Here is a 19,200-nt window from a genome sequence, read left to right as displayed (position 1 = left end):
TTACTGGCTCTGCAGCTTCCTAACGGAGAACCGGCCGTTATTAGCGGTAGGAAATTGCTCTGGAGCTTCATTTAGTAAGCCTGCCAAGATAGGCATGAAAAAGGCATTAGGATCAGGGCTGGGTGGAAAGCAGTGGTCCTTCTCTGCGTGATATCCTGAATATTCTTCATACTGAAAAAACAGCAAGTGAGGCAAATTGTTTTTCACAACAAAATAAAAGACCAGCCAAATAAAATAATCCTTTATGACAAAAATTTCTTCATGCTGGGGGTTGGAGGGGCTTCCAATAAAGAATTTGAAATTTTCAAGGCAAACAGACATTTTTCACCAATCGCTGCAATTTTCCATTCAGTAAAAATGGCTTTCACGGATTGTCTTTAAATAGCTCTAGTTACAACACCAGCACCCACACATCTTCATGCTCACCTTTACAGAAACCAAAGTATAAACTTATAACAAAAGAACTCGGGAGATGTATGTTAAATCATGGAGACTCCACCCTTCCAGCAACCCTCCTCAAGGAATAAGTAATGACCTAAGGACAGCAATTTTTGTTACACACACGCAGTCCCACAATCAAAAAGCCAGATGCTGCATAACGATACTTGGGTACACACTGGCTTCCTCCTCCACCTCCGACACCCAGTGGCAGCACTTTGAGAACGGATTTGTACAAAATCTGGCCTTTATCGCCTCAATATGCAGAACTGGCAATTTTATTTCCTCAGTTTAAAGGTTTAAGGCAGACCTTTGTGGGTTAGTCAAGTGAAGTAGGTAGCAAATATGGTTAGAAGGGATCTTCCCACCGTAAGCAAGTGCACACGTTGGCCACCTGCAGTCAAATTCACCCCGTAGGGTACTGCTAGATCCCCACGTACGGTTGGAAGAAAACAATGCAGCAACAGTTAGAAATGAAGCCAAAGTAGATATGTGCATGTGTGCGTGCACATGCATAAACACAGACAGAAAAGCAGACACAACAATTAAGCACGTGAACTTGAAATATAATTTAAAAGACTCAAGAAGAACTGTAAAATGCCCTGGTTAACTACCATTTTGGTTCAATGAAATATTTTATTGCCATGAGATTTTGAAGAAACAGTAATTTATTTATGGCCTTTTTTTTTTCCACAGTGGAAAAAGTCATGGCAAATATTCCCATTTTTCAATTTACAAAACTGTGGACTATTTATTTTCATTGAAATTGTTACTCTTGGTGAATAATACAAAAGTATACTTATATTTTGGTAATCTTTTTTTAACCACACTTTAAAATGCTTGAAATAAAGACTGAACCCTCCTGGATTGGATGATGATTTCAAAATATTCTTTTTCTTTTGAAAAAAGACTTTTGTTTAGGGTCAGTTCTTCCATCAAGTGACAGGGTAATGTTTAGGATGGCCTAAGACATTGTGATCTACTGGAGCTTTGACTCCGATACGTTGCGTGAGCTACTACAAGACGCCTGTCACTCTAAGCCTCAGTTTCCCTTGTTGTACAAGGGTACAGTGACTCTGTCTTTAACGAGCACTCTAAGGTCTGTGGATGAAGTAAACCATACGACAATTGCCATCAATCAGAGCAGCATCCAAGCAACTCACAGCAAAATGTGGCTCATCTCCCAGATTAGTATTTGGATAACATACATAGAAACAAATTATCAGACAAGAGAAACCTGTTTTCATAGGAATCACGTGTAATAATAAGAATATTCATTATACTTTTTGGAGGATAAAGGAAAATAAAGATGAGTGGACACACATCTAACTTCTCTTATAGAATTGTATTTTGTTTGTGAAGTCAACTGGCCCCTATCCCTCCTACTCAGAGGAATCTTTGATAATTCACATGTGAAATTAAAGGCATCTTATTTATTCAGTTATTTATTATTCTCTGTAAAATGAGTTAGGAATTTGTCCCTGTGAATAATGTTAGCCATAATAGTTAATTTACTCCTATTCATTGGCAGTAATAAAAATGTACAAGGGGATGCAGAAACATTATTATTTCTTGCTTGAAGTGCAATTTCATGTGGTGAGAAAAACATGCTAATATGCTGCAAAGTGCTACAGGAATTTAGTTCTCAAAGGAATGGTAGTATTAAATGTATTCTGACAAGAAGGGGCTTTGGAAGGGAAACATTTATCTTCATAAAGTCATTAAATTTACTGAGCAGCACCGCATTCTTACTGCAATCTGCTCACTCCATTAAAGGCAGAGCTGTGGAACGGTCTCTGCTGTATTAGGAGCATCTACATTTTTGAAAATTGTAATAATGGGGGAAAAGAAGACTCAAGGAAGGGGAAATAATATATCCTTCTTTAAAAGAGTCCTCTGCATTAACAAAAAAAAAAAAAAACCAACAAAATCAGAAATCGCCACTCAAAAAGAACAAGTTTCACTGCCTACCTCTGGAAAGAAACATATTATAGGGGAACTTTGAAAGATAAGACTTTAAAACACTGAAATGACAACTAATGGCTTTGAAGGCATTGGCAGCACATAACTGGCATGTGAGGGATGCTCAGGGTAAAGGGGTGGGAAGAGCAGCTTTGCACATTTGTATTTGGCCGGTAACGACTTTCTCATGTTCGAGCTTATGGCAATAAAATGGAATTAGGGCAAGTAGGTAACTCTTGAAATTGGAGATGCTGTTCTCAGTGTCATTTCCCATGCAGTTGGTTACTTTATTTCTCTTTGTCCTTGAGAGCTAGATATGTTATAAGGAAAAAGAGAAAACCTCTGTGCACATGGCAGTGCTTCAGTAACATTTTGTGTGAAGTCTACCGTGCCAGTTCAGACAACTCAGTCCAAGGGCCTGGGTCAAAGTCACACCACAGTGATCTGCATAACTGAAGAAGAAAGTCCTTCCTCTAGAGGAAGCAGGAGAATTTCTCCAGCCAGGAAAAAGCTAGCAAAGGTTATTTTTATAGACAACTTAGCACACTAACTCCAAAAAGAAAACAGTCCCAAGATAAGTCATGCCTTAGATGTAAAAATTGTTGCATGGAAGGCACAAGAACCAGGACACACACATTGTTCTTTTCTATCCCATCATAACCTCTTCAATGACTTCCGATGCACCCACTGGAGAAGGAAACTACTTGCGCTTGCTCTGATTACAGCAAACATCAAGAACAGAAAGCTAATGAAGTACCAGTCAAATATGACAGTAACACTCTAAAACCATATTTCTGAACAACAGCCAGAGCCATCAACAACATTTTTATTGCATGCTTTTGATATCAATATCACAGGACACCAAAACTCTCCAGGAACTCATTTCAGAAACAAGGCAGCAGAAAACAATAACATTAACACCGCAAACCCACCTGCTCTCCTAACCACAAAACAATACAGCACACAGAAACACCCCATCAAGGAGAAAAACTACACGAGCATCAGAACCTGAACCTCATGCTCAGCATGATTCCACCTATCTAAAACAAAGGAAGAGCAATACTCTTAATGCCCCTATTCACTACAGTAGGGAATATCATACCTCCTTTAATTGATTTTGTTATCATCACATCTGCAGACTCTCAAAAGCGCAGAAACGTTTTTGCCTGGTGCATGAAAGCAAAACAAGAGGCTGACAGAACTAATCGACCCCTTTTTCACAGAGGTTGAATGCAACGGGTTTCAAGTGGTGCAGGTAAACTTCTCTACAAGCTTTTCCTCTGTGAACAGTCACCATCAAGGCCCAGAAAACTGAGTATTCACTGATTTCTGGATCTAGTAGGTCTGAAGAATGATTTTTTAATGGCTTTACACCACAAGTGCATCAGTTCTGCAGATTAGCGCTGTCCCACACTCACAACATCTAGGTTAAAGGTCTGAACCTCCTGGCTTTGTTCTGTCTCTAAACGTACCAGATAAATATAGCGGGTAGAAGTTAGATAGCCTGCAGAATAATTGTACAATCATACCAATTTCTAATATACTTGTAGGCAGTTGCAACCTTGCTGAAACAGAGAAGGGGGAAAAAAAAAACCCTACATCAGGAAACCACAGACTTCCCTAATGGGTTACAGTGCATAATTGAGTATAAAGAATAGTTATTGCTTGAACTACAGTTGAACTGAGATTTCCAGCTTCCCTAGCAAATGTTCTGCTACTGCTGCTAAGCTATAGTAATAATTTCTAATTGTGTGGGTTTTAAGTGAAAACAGTAAGAAATGCTGTTCGATTGGTTACCGTAAACCATTCCTTCCATCGCTACCAGGTCACTGGAATCAGAGCCCTGGAAATCAGAGGTCTTTTACCTAAACAACACTAGCAGACGCTGGAAACTAATGAAGCAACGCTGCAGTAGCAACACGCCCATTACACAATTAGAGGGACAGCATTGGACACCATGAAACTGTCACACACCTTGCTAATGAACCATGTTTTACACACATTTAATTAATTAATTATGGCTGAAGTCATTCACTGCTAGCCAGCAACTGCTTTATTATACACAAACCTGACCACCTTACAAATACCACACTGGAGTGCTAATGAGCTATTAAGTGGGACTCCACGTTACCAGCAATTTTGTGGGAAATCAAGTAATAAGAGATCAAATATCAAATAAAAGAGCTTTTAATCCAAGTGAGATAATTAATTGCACCTCCTGTCTCACAGCTTTCCTAGTACTTTACAAGAAAAAAGAGCTTTCTCATCAAGTTAATTTGATCCTATTGCCAAAAACTTTTTTTTAAATTATGAGTGCCATTTAGCAAGTGTGATGGGAATTATCATTATTTACATAGCAGTTTCTCCTTGGGATTCCAATATACCCCAGAGACATTGTTCAAACACCCGGGGAGACGGTCAGTAAGCCCAAAGAGCTGAAGAGATGGGTGAGGGAGGAAAGAGGGGAAGGTTATGGTTTCTGCATGGGAGCTAAGAATACTCCACTACTTTCACAGATCTCATTCATTTCTCAGCTGTCCATCTGCTTCTGAAAACCATGGAGAATATAAGCAGGGTGCAGAGAACATCCAGTGCACTTTGCCAAAGCCCAGGAAGAACTGCAGTCCTTGCACTGAAGGCAGCGCTCAAGGGCAGGCAAGGCAGGGGAGCAGGGTAAGAGTCTCCAGCATTAGAGTTCGGTGGACTCTGCACAGAACAGTCTGCAACCACCTCCATGTCCTGAAGTCCCCCTACACGGCTCTGTTGACCCCCAGGACCTGTTGCCCCTGTACATTCCAGCCTGGAATAAGAAGGCATTTATGAACACATTTCCTCATGCACCAGTTGCATTTAAAAAGAAGCCACTAGCAACACCATCCAATCTAATTTTAGGTGCTCCCAGACTAATAAGGAATGAACTCTGCTCTGCCTTTATTTTTCCCTTTATCATAAGGATGATCATAAGACAGTATAGAAGATGACCAGAACATTTGAGGAACATTAAAGCATCCCATTTTTCTGGAGTCGGGAAAATCAATAGCTGAGAAGGCCCCAGCTCAATTTTGTAGCCTAAATAGCGTTCTTCTGCATTCTTCTTTGGCTTGTATATGTGTATGTGCAATGTGTTATAAATCCCTGGGGCCTTGATAGAGCTTTTCTTCTACAGTTTCAGTTAAACATAGGTTGGCCATGACTTTCATAACCCCCATAAAGTGTCTAAAGTAACGTGATGAAAGCATACTTCATTTCTCCTTGGATCCAGAATTAAATGTTCACTATGCTTAAAATTTTTATTATTTTTTAGTTCACTGGCTCATACCATCATCTCTGTTATCCAATTATTTCCTTTCTACATGTTTTCTTTTCCTCTTAAATCTTCTAGTATTCCAGCATCCTACAGCCCATCATTAGTTAATTCCTGTTGACTTCTATCATTTGTACTCTCCCTAATTGGTTTGTCACATTCCTATTTCCTCTTCATTCCCTTTCCATTTTTCTTTTCCTACACTCTAACTTCCTCCAATTTATTTTCCTCCTACATAAACTATGATTTTTATTGATGCTGAATGCAGCCCGCAGGCCAAAAATAATAGTCAGTCCAAAACCAAGTGACCACAGTTCTTCAGTTTTTCACAGATTAATTTCAGAAAAGAGGTTCTATTTGGCTAAATTTCCTTTTCTATATTTCTAGCTACTGAAGAAGCTGCACATACAATAAATATTTAATAGGAGATCCCCTCCAGATGAATTCAGGCCCCACAGCATCTCATTACCATGTCTTGGAATAGCATCCTCATTGTCACTTGCTTAATTATGCTAAGAAAGAGTTGAATCGTGTGGCTGTTGGGATCAGAAAGTGATTAAATTCACTTGGCAAGACTTTGGATATCTCATTATGATCCTCATTTAGCACTTCTAATTGAGTCCATTTTTAAAATTTTTTTTAGTTTTCTAGAATCATGATTTGGGAAAATCTTTCCAACAGCAGTAAATATTTCCTTAACTTTTTCCTTCTTTAATACAAATTTCTGCCATGAAGAAGAATCATGTGAAGATTAAAAGCAATTTGATGTCCTAGTGCACCACGAATCTTTTTGAATGACTGTCACCCTTACAGAAAAGGGAACTGAAACTCCCTAGAGTAGACACCTAATTTCTGATGGAGTTCTCTTTCCTATGCACTAACACTTGCTGAGTATATTGCCCTCTATAAATGATCATAAATGACAGCTTGCTCCCAAGCAATCCCCGTGACCACTACTCTCCAGCAGATTTTTGAGAGATTGTCTCCTCATTTCAGGTTGGAGCACCAGCATTCTGAAGGTGAAGATGAGGATGCTGCTGGGAAGGAGGGGGTTTCTGCTTTAAGAGTTGCTACCTCACTTGCAGGAAATTCACTTCTGTGAAGTAAAGAGGCAGAAGAGCTAGGTATCATTTCAATCACAATTAACACGTCAAAAGATGACTCAAGTGATGCACAAGTGCCAGATATCTGCACAGGGGGTTAATTTCATCCTAAGAAGTCAGATGACAAGAGAGTGCTCCATTAAATCAACACACATACAGTTTACCAGCATAGATATAGTTCATGTATCAGTATTAGGAAAGCATCCTGATAGCATCATAAGACAAACTCTCATAGCAATGGCTATATACAGTCAGAAATAGACAGGTTGTTCCCACACTCTGATTTGCATGAAACTGTCCAAAAACAGCATCATGAAAATATACCTTCAACAGAACGTGGGTAACATCCATGCTAATTGAGTCCTATCTCAGTGCAGAAACACTGGTGAAAGTCTCTCCCTCACAGTGAGATACAAACAACATACCTATAGCTTCTGAAATTAACCATCGTTAAAGAATAAAAGACTTTGAAGGGCAAGAATAAGGACTGGTTATGTTAGAACTTCTCCCACAAAAAGAAAACAAAAGAAATACTTCCTACAAATATCCTTAGCAGTCTTTACAACCAACAGCCGTAGCTGAACAGTGGTTGCTACATCTCCGTTTTGTAGAGATATAGGCAAATGAAGGAAGGTACTTTAAGAAACCCTGGAGCAATTCTGCTGCAAGAATAACAGAAAGAAGTAATAAGAAACAGGAAGTCATGAATCATCGCAGCATCCAATAAGCATGCACATAAAAGATCATTTCTGTTTTATATATGCAAAAACAGAGATGGGAAAAGGTTATGTGACTTTGCTGAAGCTTACACAAAAAGGCCAATATGACCTGAGAAACAGATCTTTAATGAAACCCTTGTCCATGCAGAGCCCTGCTGGAAGACACATGCTCTGCCTCAGCATAGCACCACTGTTTTTCTTCTGCTCCAATACCTGGCATGCTAAAATGGCCAACTACCCCCTCCCAGGTCTCATCCAGAGAAGCACATAAAGCAAGGGTACTTAATTTTCCAAAATCTAGTCACTTCTTTCTTTCTTATCCCTGTAGAAAGACTTCTTTTTTGCAGTATCTCCCAAGCACCTGTTCCCCTTTTCAAGAAAGAAAGAAATTTTAGGGCTTCCTTCTTTGCAGGTGTGAACTTACCCCAAGAGGGTCACTGTCTGTCCACCATAGCTTAGGATTTGACCCTTTACTTTTAGCACAATGATTGCTACAGAAACGTTTCTCCTTAAGAGTTGCCTAACAATGTCCTAAAGATATCCTTAGCTACTCCAAAGCCCAGATTTTGATGACTGGTAGTCTTAATTTTGTGAACTACTAAATATTTGCTGGGATTAACATCTCTTCTACTGGTTCTTTACAGTTTAGTCAGAGAAACAAAGGAAAAAACTAAATGGTCGAGAGAAACTTAAAGCCTCAAGGCCACCATCAGCCCAAGGATTTGTGGTTCTCCTGAGTGCATTTTTTTAGTGTCTCTGTTCAAGCTGGTACAGGAGATTGACTTTTAAGGTTGATGGTATTGATCTAATTCACAGCCCTATACTCATTTATCATGATTCTTTAATCAATAGTCTAGCTACTTAAGATACTAGGAGTTTGGGTCCTTATTTATCTAGATGACATTTTGATAGCACCTATCTCCTCAGGGGCTCTTGTCTTTTAGGTCAGTGCTTCATTTCACCTCATCTTTCCCCAAGGCGTGTAAGCAGTGGGAAGACGTTAATGTCACTTGCCCCAGCATATGCTTGGGTGTGGCAACACCACGTTTTGGACTCCTCAGCAGGTTTTATCATGGTAAAGGCACACAGGTCAGGTGCTGAGCTGGTGAAAGCTGACATCCTTTCAGCAGAGCCACATTGATTTTCACCAGCCTGAGCTCTCTCCTTCACCATCCATGTAGGCCCCTCTACTTCTAACACAAAAGGAGCTGTTGAAGCTTAACAAAATATGATCCCAGGTACAGCAGGCCTCACTGTTTTGTCTCCCCACCTTTTCTGCCCTTAGCCTCAGGAGTAAGCACCAGAAAAGGAGCTTCAGTTCTCCTGGATGAACCAGCTTGTCTGCAGCCCTCAGCTGTCCCTGCTCTCCACAACCTGAAGTTCTGCTATCAAAATACATTCTGGCAATGAGATTACCACAAAACCACACTCATGTATCTAAGCACAAGTTCCTAGTTCAGTTATTCATTTTAAAGATCATTCCTACATTGACGTTTTTTGTTAGGATGGAGGGTTTATTGCTTTCATTCCAGGAGGAGGCAAAGGTTAGTTGATATCTGGCTTTCATTGCACAAGCAATGCACCTACACTGCAAAAGACTGCTGAACACTTCAGTAAAAGCAAGCTAAGAATAAACAGAGACCTGCTGGTCCTTCATGCTGAAAAATAAACCGTCTCAAGCTTTGAGGCATCAAAGAGTTGTATGCTGCAGCCCCAGTCCCACTGTACAGCACTGCATCCTCAGCTGGTGTGAAGTCAGGGAAGCTACTTCAGTTTCACAACTGAACATCTGGTCCCCTGCAAAAGGGCTTTGCATTACAGTAGCTGAATTTCTTTGTCACTATACAACATAAACAACACAAGGGATAGAGCCTTGAAAGTGAATGTGGCTGAATCATGAACGCCCTCAAAATTTGCCTGCTTCAAAATTGAATTAAAATGTTCAGTGTTTTGCATGTCTCAGAGTAACCGAGACAAATATACTCCAAATTTTTCCACAGCTAGGCCCAGCCTTACCAACCTAAGCAATTCTCCCTAACTGGTCTCATGCAGACCAATGTCAACAATTCCTGGTCTCAAATCTTTTCTGAGACCAGTTGGGAACAGAACAACTTCCCCCCAAAAAATAGGATCCACAAACTTCCAAGGCATGAAAAAAATGCTGTAAGTCACAGGGAGAGGTTTCTGGAGAGAAGGTAAGAGTCCAGAGACAATGTGTTTTTCTGTCTTTGAAAATTCACTTTATAACCTTTTGTGATGGTTCACAAGAAACCATTGCTCTACAAAAAATACCCAAACCTCGTAAAGTTTACTTTGATTGGATAGGTGTTGAATAGTTATAATTTACAAAGGTAAATGCATACACAAGGATAAACACGATTTTGGTGGTGCTGCTGTCATACTGAGCACTATTTGTTTTGGAAGTAATTCTACCTGTTGCAGCGAGACTCCTCAGGAAGCACGGTGTTATCACAGTCTGGGGCTATGGGATCTCCCCACTTTCTCCGGCTACAGACATGTCTTCTCACTAGAGTACAGTGACTCTGCAGACTTAATGTTTGCGTGGCTGCTACTGAGTTTTCCGTACATCATCATATTGGCTGCATGCCACCACAAGGCTCACTCAGTATAAGTTTCCACATTGTTCCCCTGCCTTCCTATCCCATAAACTTGCTTGTTCAACCTCACTGTGAATTATAATCTCTTCTCACAGCACTAGAAGACTGGGGATCATCTCCACCAAGGTCTGTAGAGTTACAGTGACACAGTATGGTCATGCTGCATCCAGTCTTCATGTCACTATGAACATCAAGTCATTTGCATCTGAAAAATCAACCTCTTCTACTGCTTTAGAAAGAAGAGCAAATATAGTCAATTCCCATTGACAGATTTTCCCTAAACCTACCATAACACTGTGGATGAAATCTGCTCTTGTACACAAGGTCTTCACATTCACTTCCACCCTTAAAAGAGATTTATCTAGGAGAGAAGTGGTGCTTGAACCTTCTGCTGAGCCTCCGTACACAGGGGTGAATTTCACCAGACTATTTACCCAAAGTCATTGCTTCCCAAATCAGTATAACAACTACAGCTGCTCCCTGACATGCAGAGAAGTGTCATCTTTAAGGTCTGCTGCAGTTTGTATCTCAAAGGCAGAATAAGTAATGCAGGGTGACAGATGCTTTCATAGCTGTTTTTGCATTGTAGAACTTACACAGCACATACATAAATATATCTACCACACATGCAAGAAAGACTTTATTTACACATTTCCTTCTTGTCATATTTAATTCACACACGCATGCACTCAGTCTGCTATGTTCCAACTTGGCCAAATCCTTGTTCACCAAACTATCTTTCCTCAGCACTGCAGCATCCTAAGGGCACACAACTGAGAGAAGAGGGAAAGCCTATTAAGTGGTGAGGATGCAGTGTTTATAAAAATTAAAATGTGTGCCGGGTGTTTGGGAAAGAATGAAAAAAACTCAAGAGCTGCATTGAAGTATGCTGAATAATTTTAAAATATTAAATCAAGGCCTTAATTACTATGTCTCTAATCTCATACAGTCACACTTCACTTTGAGGCAATTTGTGATTAAATAATAATACTTTAAGGCAAATAACAACACTTGGCACTTTTATAGTGCCTTTTGCCTAATTAGTTTGGGATTAGTTCCTTCGCATTGGGTATGGGGCTTTGAAGATATAAAGTGCTAAGTATCATTATGACCTGAGGATCTCAAAGCATTTTACCCATATGCATTAATTAAGCCTCAGAGCACGCCTATGAGGTAGGTAAGTATTTTTGTATCCCTTTATGTTTGGCAGGCCCAAATGGAGAGAGGATTGGTCAGTGTTTTCAAACTTGCAGACACATTCCGCAAGCACTTATGTGCACAAGCTGCCTTCCTGGACTGGGCATTCCCATCGCCCCCCAACCAGAAAAGTATCCATATGAGCATCTTCACATGTAACCATAAGGCTTTTCTATGAGAAAGCTCTGCAGTGACGGCTGGGCATGCCCAGAACTGCTGGGAAATCAGATCATTACCTAGGAAAAAAACGTAAGAGTTTGTTCATAGAATCATAGAATCGTTAAGGTTGGAAAAGACCCTTAAGATCATCAAGTCCAACCGTTAACCTAGCACGGCCAAGTCCACCACAAAACCATGTCCCTAAGCACCACATCTATGTGTCTTTTAAATACCTCCAGGGATGGGGACTCAACCACTCCCCTGGGCAGCCTCTTCCAGTGCCTGACTACCCTTTCGGTGAAGTTTTTCCTAATATCCAACCTAAACCTCCCCTGGCGCAGCTTGAGGCCGTTTCCTCTGGTCCTATCGCTTGTTACTTGGGAGAAGAGACCGACCCCCACCTCACTACAGCCTCCTTTCAGGCAGTTGTAGAGAGCAATAAGGGCTCCCCTCAGCCTCCTCTTCTCCAGGCTAAAACAACCCCAGCTCCCTCAACCGCTCCTCCTAAGCCTTGTGCTCCAGACCCTTCCCCAGCTTCATTGCCCTTCTCTGGCCACGCTCCAGCACCTCCATGTCCTTCTTGTAGCGAGGGGCCCAAAACTGAACACAGTACTCGAGGTGCGGTCTCACCAGTGCTGAGTACAGGGGCACGATCACCTCCCTGGTCCTGCTGGCCACACTGTTCCTGATACATTCTCACCTGCAGGAACCTCGGTGAGAAAGCTACCCTCATTTTCTTGGTCAAAGTCTTTTAGACATGGGGAGTGAAACTGAGATATTCCAACAACTCAAATACAAGGATTTACGTGGTGGAGTCAGCCACAAAGTCACGGCCCCCGTTTCGGGTTATACAGCCCTCAGGCCTTCTCCAGAAACATGAGTTTCTTTTCTTTTGTTTGTTTCCTGCAAACACCAGAACTCAGAGGCAGCCTAGGGATCACAGGCTGTTACCAAAGCAAAGAAAGGAAACTTCTTCCTTTTTAGTTCATCCATTATGAAAACAGAAATCAACAATAAGAAGCTACAGAATCTTCATTCTATTTATAATTAATATTGTACCTGAAGCAGTCACCTGCAGAAGAAAGAGGTATGAAAGGATTTCAACTTACTTTGATAATTAAGGGTATTTAGTGTCCTTTAAACATAAAGTTTAAAAAAGGGGAAATCCACAATCTGCCTGAATGTTCTTAGTTCAACAAAGTCTTTGAGTTGACAGCTAATAATTAATTAACAATGAATGGTGTCTTTCAGCCTGTCACCATGATTGACACTATCATCTTCAGAAAAGTGAAAGATTTGTTAATGTGGTAGACTACAGTCTGGGAAACATTAAAGCTTCACAATTCCCACTGCTTTCAGCTAAACGCTTGACATGACAGGTTAGCTAGCTTGAAAAGAGGATGAGGTGAAGAGAACAGCAGCAACCTCTGCCGGCAGAAGCGCGGCTTCCCCTCCGAGCAGCGATTTCACTACAGACAGGAGAAATTAGGGATAAAAAGACCTGACTGGCTCTAAAAGTCAAAATCGCTGGAGGCTGGATCAATAGGCTGGGAAGCATTCAATTGTGCACTTGCGCTGTGCCGATAGCCTGGTCCCGCTCAGCAGGGGCTGGGCTGGGCCCTGGGCAGACCCCGCTGGAAGGGCTGCTGCAATCACTCTTCCCTCCACCAGAATTACTCCGCTCAGCAGTGCCATTCCTGGTTTATCCCAGCATATTCAGCAAATAAATATGAAACAGCTGTCTAAGTCAGTAATCGGGAGCTCGTTTTCAATTATACATATTTGTTGATTTTTTTTAAATCCTATTTTTACAGACACTGCCAAAAACTATTAAATATGTGTTCTAACTTAAAATAACTGACCTAATTAAACTAATTAAGCAGCAGAGAGATACTTCATTCTAGTAAACAAGGAGTCCTGCCATCTCGCCCGCTCAGTATTGCTACTGTCTACCATGGATCCAACTTCTCATCAACCTTCCTTTCCAACTGACTCTTGGCTCTCCTTCAGCTTAACTCTCAATGACAGCAACTTCTGTGCTGATGAGCCACCTGCGCTCATGGCCACCCATCTCCTTGGTCTCACATCTGCAGGTCTGGCTTGACTCTTCTGCTGCAGAGCCCTTGTTCTACGACTGCCTTTATTAGCACTATCCGCTTTCTCCACCTCATTCCCACTTCATGTCTGTCAGCTTTACCACAACTCAGTTGCATCAGGTGTCTATTACACAGGAAAAACTTTTGTTTGCTTCCAGCCGCCTCCTCACTGCCTTCCTTTCTCTTTTCCATTAATAAGGTCTCTCTTGCCTTTTCACACTTAACAAGGTCTGGTTTTCCAAGCTTCCATCCCGGATCATCTCCATTTACACCACTTCAGCTCCTCTACTAGAGGAAAGCAGCTCCGATAGAATCGTGGAAACCGGAATTACTTCCTCCATCAGCTTCTCTGGCATCCCCCTAGCAAAGTTTGCTTTTCTGATCAAAATAAATCCACCTCCACAATTCATTCTGCCTCCTATTCTTTATCCACGCAAGCTTTTGCCAGCTTTCTACCAAGAAAAAAAGGACACAAGACTTTTAGACATTTGCACGTCTTATTCTTCCTTCTGCCTTTTTCCTCCTTCTTTTCCATCAGACATAGAAACTACTTTGTTTCTGCCAACTCCTTTAGTTCTCCAGGAATTCGTCTCATCCTCATCCCATTTCCTATTTTCTTCTGTGCATTCGTACACCCAGCATTACCAGATTCAGTGTCTGCCTGCTCAGAAAGTCCCCACGCTGACTCTGCTTGCTTCTCCACCTGTTGATCCATCCCTACTTCAATCTTCGCATCCCCGTTTTGCTGATTCTGTCTGCGTAATATTGGGGGGGTTTCCCTGCTTTTTCACACAGGAACCGGTCAATCCTGCTGTCACATCAACATTCTTCTCTCTGGCCTTCCTATTGCAATCTCCCCAATACCATTCCCCCCCACATCATGTTGCAAATACCTTTTTCTTAGCTCATGTGTTGCTGGTTTTCCCCTTCCTCCTTGGGCTCTCCCTTCTCTGTTATTTATGGATTGCTTGCCTTGAGTTTTGAGGCTGTTCATGATTACTGACACATCCCATTTCCCCTCATCTGCTCCCAAGATGTCAGTTCTTGCCTCCAATCAGCCTTTGGCACCAAACTTCTCCATTTGCTACTTTTTAAAATTAGGACTTTCTTGCTTTCTTTTCTTCCTCGCACGTTGTCCCTTCACACAGGAAACAACCTAAAAATTAATTCATTCTGTTTTTCAAAAATTCTCCTTTCCATTAATGTCTACAAAGAAACCGACGATAATAGATCATTTTTTGCTCAGATCTCTTCACCTAAAATACTGTTTCCTTATACTCTTTACGCTGCTGCCTACCAGGAATGGTCAAAGTCCCTAAGTGGATCTTCTAGTTGCTATAGAAATATAAATACTAAATAACAAAAAGAACTTGGAACCAGAGTAGGCAAAGTACACACAATTTATACCATTTGCTCCTTGCAGAGAAAACTCCAGAGAGCACCTGCAAATAAACTAGCAGCCCCACATCCCTAGCAGGCTTACATGCCAATACTGATGATGGAGGATACTCAAGCTCTATACACTAGTTTACCAGCCTCCTTCAGGGGTTGTTTTCTTCCGTATTTCAAAGAAAGAAGTGCAGGGGAGAGAAGGGGGAGAGCATTACAAGACATCCCCCCTAATATACAGTCTCTCTGAAGATGAAACTTGGGGAGCCTTGTATTAAGTATGCTAAAAACACTGCAAGCTAACAGATGTACAAGAGCACAACAACTTGACTTCCGTGGGACTCCTGCGAGCACAGTCTGCTTAGTAAAGTCCTTAATTAACAACTTTGCAAAGGACAATGAGATTATAACAATTATTCACTGCAGGCAGCCTGTTTTTTCCTCCTCCAGTCTCCAGCATTTGCTTTAGCCTACATTCCAGATAAATATTTTATTCTGTACAGGCAGAAGAAGGTTCATTATGTAAGTGACAAAGAGAAAGCATCAGTTGCCATATACACAGATCCTAATGCACCTGGTTAATGTAGTTATAATATGTCGCTGCAGAACATCTTGTCAGCATTTTGTAATTAAAAAAGAAAAGCTACTGCAATAATAAAGGCAATGCATTTAACAGAGACAAATATCACATGTAAGATGATCTTTCAAAGCAAAAATAGACATTACCAAAGTAAAGCCTCGATAACCTTGCCCTACATACTTCAGTACCCTTGAATGCTCTTTTGCCCAATAAAGTACCCTTTTCCTCTCTACAATAGCACTATTCAGATAAGTAACACTGACCAATCCGCAGGGCTGCAACATTTTTCAAAGGACAAAAAGCGTTTCTTTCCCATTGAGTCAGCAGGATATTTATTTCCTTGTAACAAAGAGTTTTCGGAACTGCTGAGAGATTTGTCAAAACGGAATCACAAGTGATACATTAAACAACCAGAAGGGAGAACTTATTATTAGGCATTAAAAGAGAAAGCTGCAAGTTTACAAATAAGAATAGGACTGTGTACTTGACTTTGTAAATTCTCAGTTAATGAGAAATCAAACATGAAAGGCAAACATTTAATCTAGAGTAAATTTAGTCATTTAAATCACAGCCACTCACAATCCTGCTGTCTTACACTTTATAATATACAGTAAAGGGCAACTAGCAGGGCATAAACATGTGCCTGCTCAGTGCTCCGGAATATGCTGCGGTTATTTAAATACGAATTATCAAACCACCAGAAGGAACTTTATATTAACAAAATGCCAGCTGCCTCCATTGCAATCTAGCCCATAATAAAAGGCAGGCCACTGAACTGGCCTCAGTGGTTCCTGGGCAAGACAGCACCTTTCCTTTTCCAAGGACATGCCCTGCTCACAAGGCTGGAAAGTCTCATTGCCTTCCTCTGGCATGATGAGTCCTGGGTGGTTAACTGCAAATGCCCAGAAGGCCACAGCACACTCAATGGACTCGTGTTTAAGACTTAAGAAAGACAGAAGGAACGGTGGTTTTACATTACCACAGGCCAACCATGATATCAAATCTGGATGTCCTGCACCCCGGAATTCAGCCATGAAAAGGGAAAGGAGAGAGTAACTTCTGCTTTCTCCATTAGCCTGAGTATCAACTACTGTATTTTAGCAAGGGACAACACGATACAGCAGAGACTTCTTAGCTGTATACACTGGTCTGACACCAATGCCTTCTTGCTGCCACAGCTCCAGAGAAATAGGATTAAGATTTGCTCATTCTCGAGCTTTTTCCACTAGCTAAACTAAGTACTTCCCTGCTCAGCCAGCCCTCTATCCGGAGTCCACTGGGAAGCATTTAATGGCTCCTGCACATCCTAAAGCCCCCAGGGTGTCTGGTCACGGCAGTGGGTTGTACCCCAGGAGCCAGGCATCTCAGCATTCAGTGCTTGCTCTCCAGTGATGATCCTGAAGATTCTTACATAAAGCATAGGACTGGAAAAGACCTCTTGGGTCACCAAGCCTACAAAATCATAGTCCTGGAAGACACCCCATTTAGAAGGCAATTTAATTCATCGTTCTATCCATGGTGAGATCAACTGTAAATACAGTATTTACTCTTAAAGACCTCCAGTGATGCAGACATCACAACTTCCCTGACAGTCTCTCTCCAGCTTTCGCTGTCCTTTCCATCAGTAAGGTTTGTATTTTTTCTTAATATCTAGCTTGAACTTTTTGCTTCAGTTTAAGGCTATTACTTCTTGCCCTGTCTCCATGGACAAAAAATATTTTAAAAAAACAAGTTTCAGAACAGTAGTGCACTTATATATATAGAAAAATACTCTGCATAAGCGAAAATCATACACCTACCTTCTTCCAAATTTGACCTATTAATCTATAACACTAACAGAGGAATTTTTTAGAATTAAAACTCTTCCTTGTTTTCAAAATAAGCACTGTGTGGAACGAGAACATGATAAGGATCTGAGTGTTTGTGAAAGTTTTTGCAGAGATTTTTACAAAGAAGAGAAATACAAAGGTGATTCAAACTTTGTCCTCATATTTGCTATTCACATAACTAATGATGTTAAAGAAATCCAAATGCCTAAAGATGGTAAAGGGGCATGCATAGCTTAGAGATGGAGAGGAAGATTAGCAATAACAGAACTGATCTGGTTCTTGATTTGAACAGTTTCTTTTATTCAACTTTAAAAAGGGACTCACCCCATAATTTCAGAATTTCCGTCTCTGGTTGAACCATGTCCTGGATTATCATGCGCTAACACGATTATCCTGCAGGCAGTCAAATAGAAGCTTCCCTCTCCTTTCCTGATCATCTCTCGTGTACATCCATGAGCACACATCGTGTTTGGTATCCTCCAGCACAAGCGGTTCTTCATGCATTACTGCAATCAAGGCTGATGCTGGAGGATAAAACAAAAAGAGAAAAAACTACTGGAACTCAAGGAGAATTGGTCTATGCTGTGAACACATATTGAATAACAGGAGGAATATATTGGTATTTATTGCAGTCTGCCCATGGCTAGAACAGCTGAATGTTCCCTGTTATATGTATATTTTCAGTACTTTACAACTTTAGGAAGAGTATTGATAAGAACACATAGACTATTTCAACCCATCAAAGATTCATCTAATAAATTATTAGGATGTGGCAGCTGGAAACATTTCCCTGCTAGGGACTCCCTCTGTCCTAGGTGCTCTACTTGCACCAATAACATTTCCTATAAGGAACACTTGGGGTTTGGGGTTTTTTGAGTGTATTTTGTTGTTGTTGTTTTTAATCTAACATGTCTCCATAGCAGCAGAAAGTTAATCTTTAATTGATGAATGCAAAAGCTTAGACAAACCACAAACGCACTATTCAGCATGTCAGGCTTACAAAGGAAGTTCTGGTTCTATCAGGTTTCCACACCACATACAGCTGCAACATTGGCTTATATTACTAATCACTTGCAGTATTTGTGTCTTGGGTTGTAACAGATGGTGTTTGCGAGGCATGCAAAAGCTTCAGATAGCCAAATGGTACAGCAGTTGAGATAAGGAAAAAAAAATCCTCAAAACAAAATACCCATCCCTACTGCGGAGGCTGGAATGTGAGCAGTGTTTAAATTATTCCTAGTCTCGGCAAGCACAGTGGATTTACAGACTCTTAACCCTAAATAGGACTAGATTCAATCTTTCATATTTCATTACCCCAGTAAATCCACACAATGCCAGCTAATAGACGTGAAGCACAGCAACACAAGACAAACCACAACACAGGAAAGTGATGTTCCTGATACTTTGAGAGGCCTGGGCTCCAGATTATACCAGTACAACTCAGGGGTAGGTCACAGATGTTTTTGGTAACATCTCAGTTCTGATGGCAAAAAGTACCCCATATGCTAGGGCACTTGAAAATTCAACATGATGCACCGTTGATTCAATCCGGTCATCTGTAGAGAGTGTAGTAACCTGCTCTATAGTGGCCCAATAAGCTGTAATTCTCAGAGCTGAGCTGTTGGCAGGTAATTTTTAGGGGACTTCTATGAGCCTCCACCTCTAGGGAATCATTTTCAGCCATGAGCTTTCTTGCCTACATGCTGACCTGGCTTAATGGACATGGAATGGATGAAGGACACAACGCACATCTTCATACCAGCACTGAACTTACTGACATCTCAGGAGATCTCTCAGCAGTTTCAC

The 19,200-nt window shown here is 41.0% G+C and overlaps 1 protein-coding gene across 1 annotated transcript in view; it reads right to left on the bottom strand.

Moving 5' to 3' along the window:
* LOC148056692 (uncharacterized) overlaps window positions 1-17,882 on the bottom strand; it is a 32,744-nt gene extending 14,862 nt beyond the window's left edge. Inside the window, exon 1 of the mRNA XM_087748113.1 lies at window positions 17,719-17,882. Coding sequence (XP_087604239.1) covers window positions 17,719-17,770 — 52 coding nt within the window. The 5' untranslated portion in view covers window positions 17,771-17,882. The remainder of the gene's footprint in view (window positions 1-17,718) is intronic.
* Between the last annotated feature and the right edge of the window lie 1,318 nt (window positions 17,883-19,200).

Source organism: Nipponia nippon, unplaced genomic scaffold (genome assembly GCF_047370975.1).
Source record: "Nipponia nippon isolate SJK-2023a ecotype South Korea unplaced genomic scaffold, ASM4737097v1 scaffold_12, whole genome shotgun sequence".
Classification (NCBI taxonomy): domain Eukaryota; kingdom Metazoa; phylum Chordata; class Aves; order Pelecaniformes; family Threskiornithidae; genus Nipponia; species Nipponia nippon.
The sequence above is the reverse complement of the archived record's forward strand: the minus strand, read 5'-3'. Positions and strand labels throughout refer to the sequence as shown.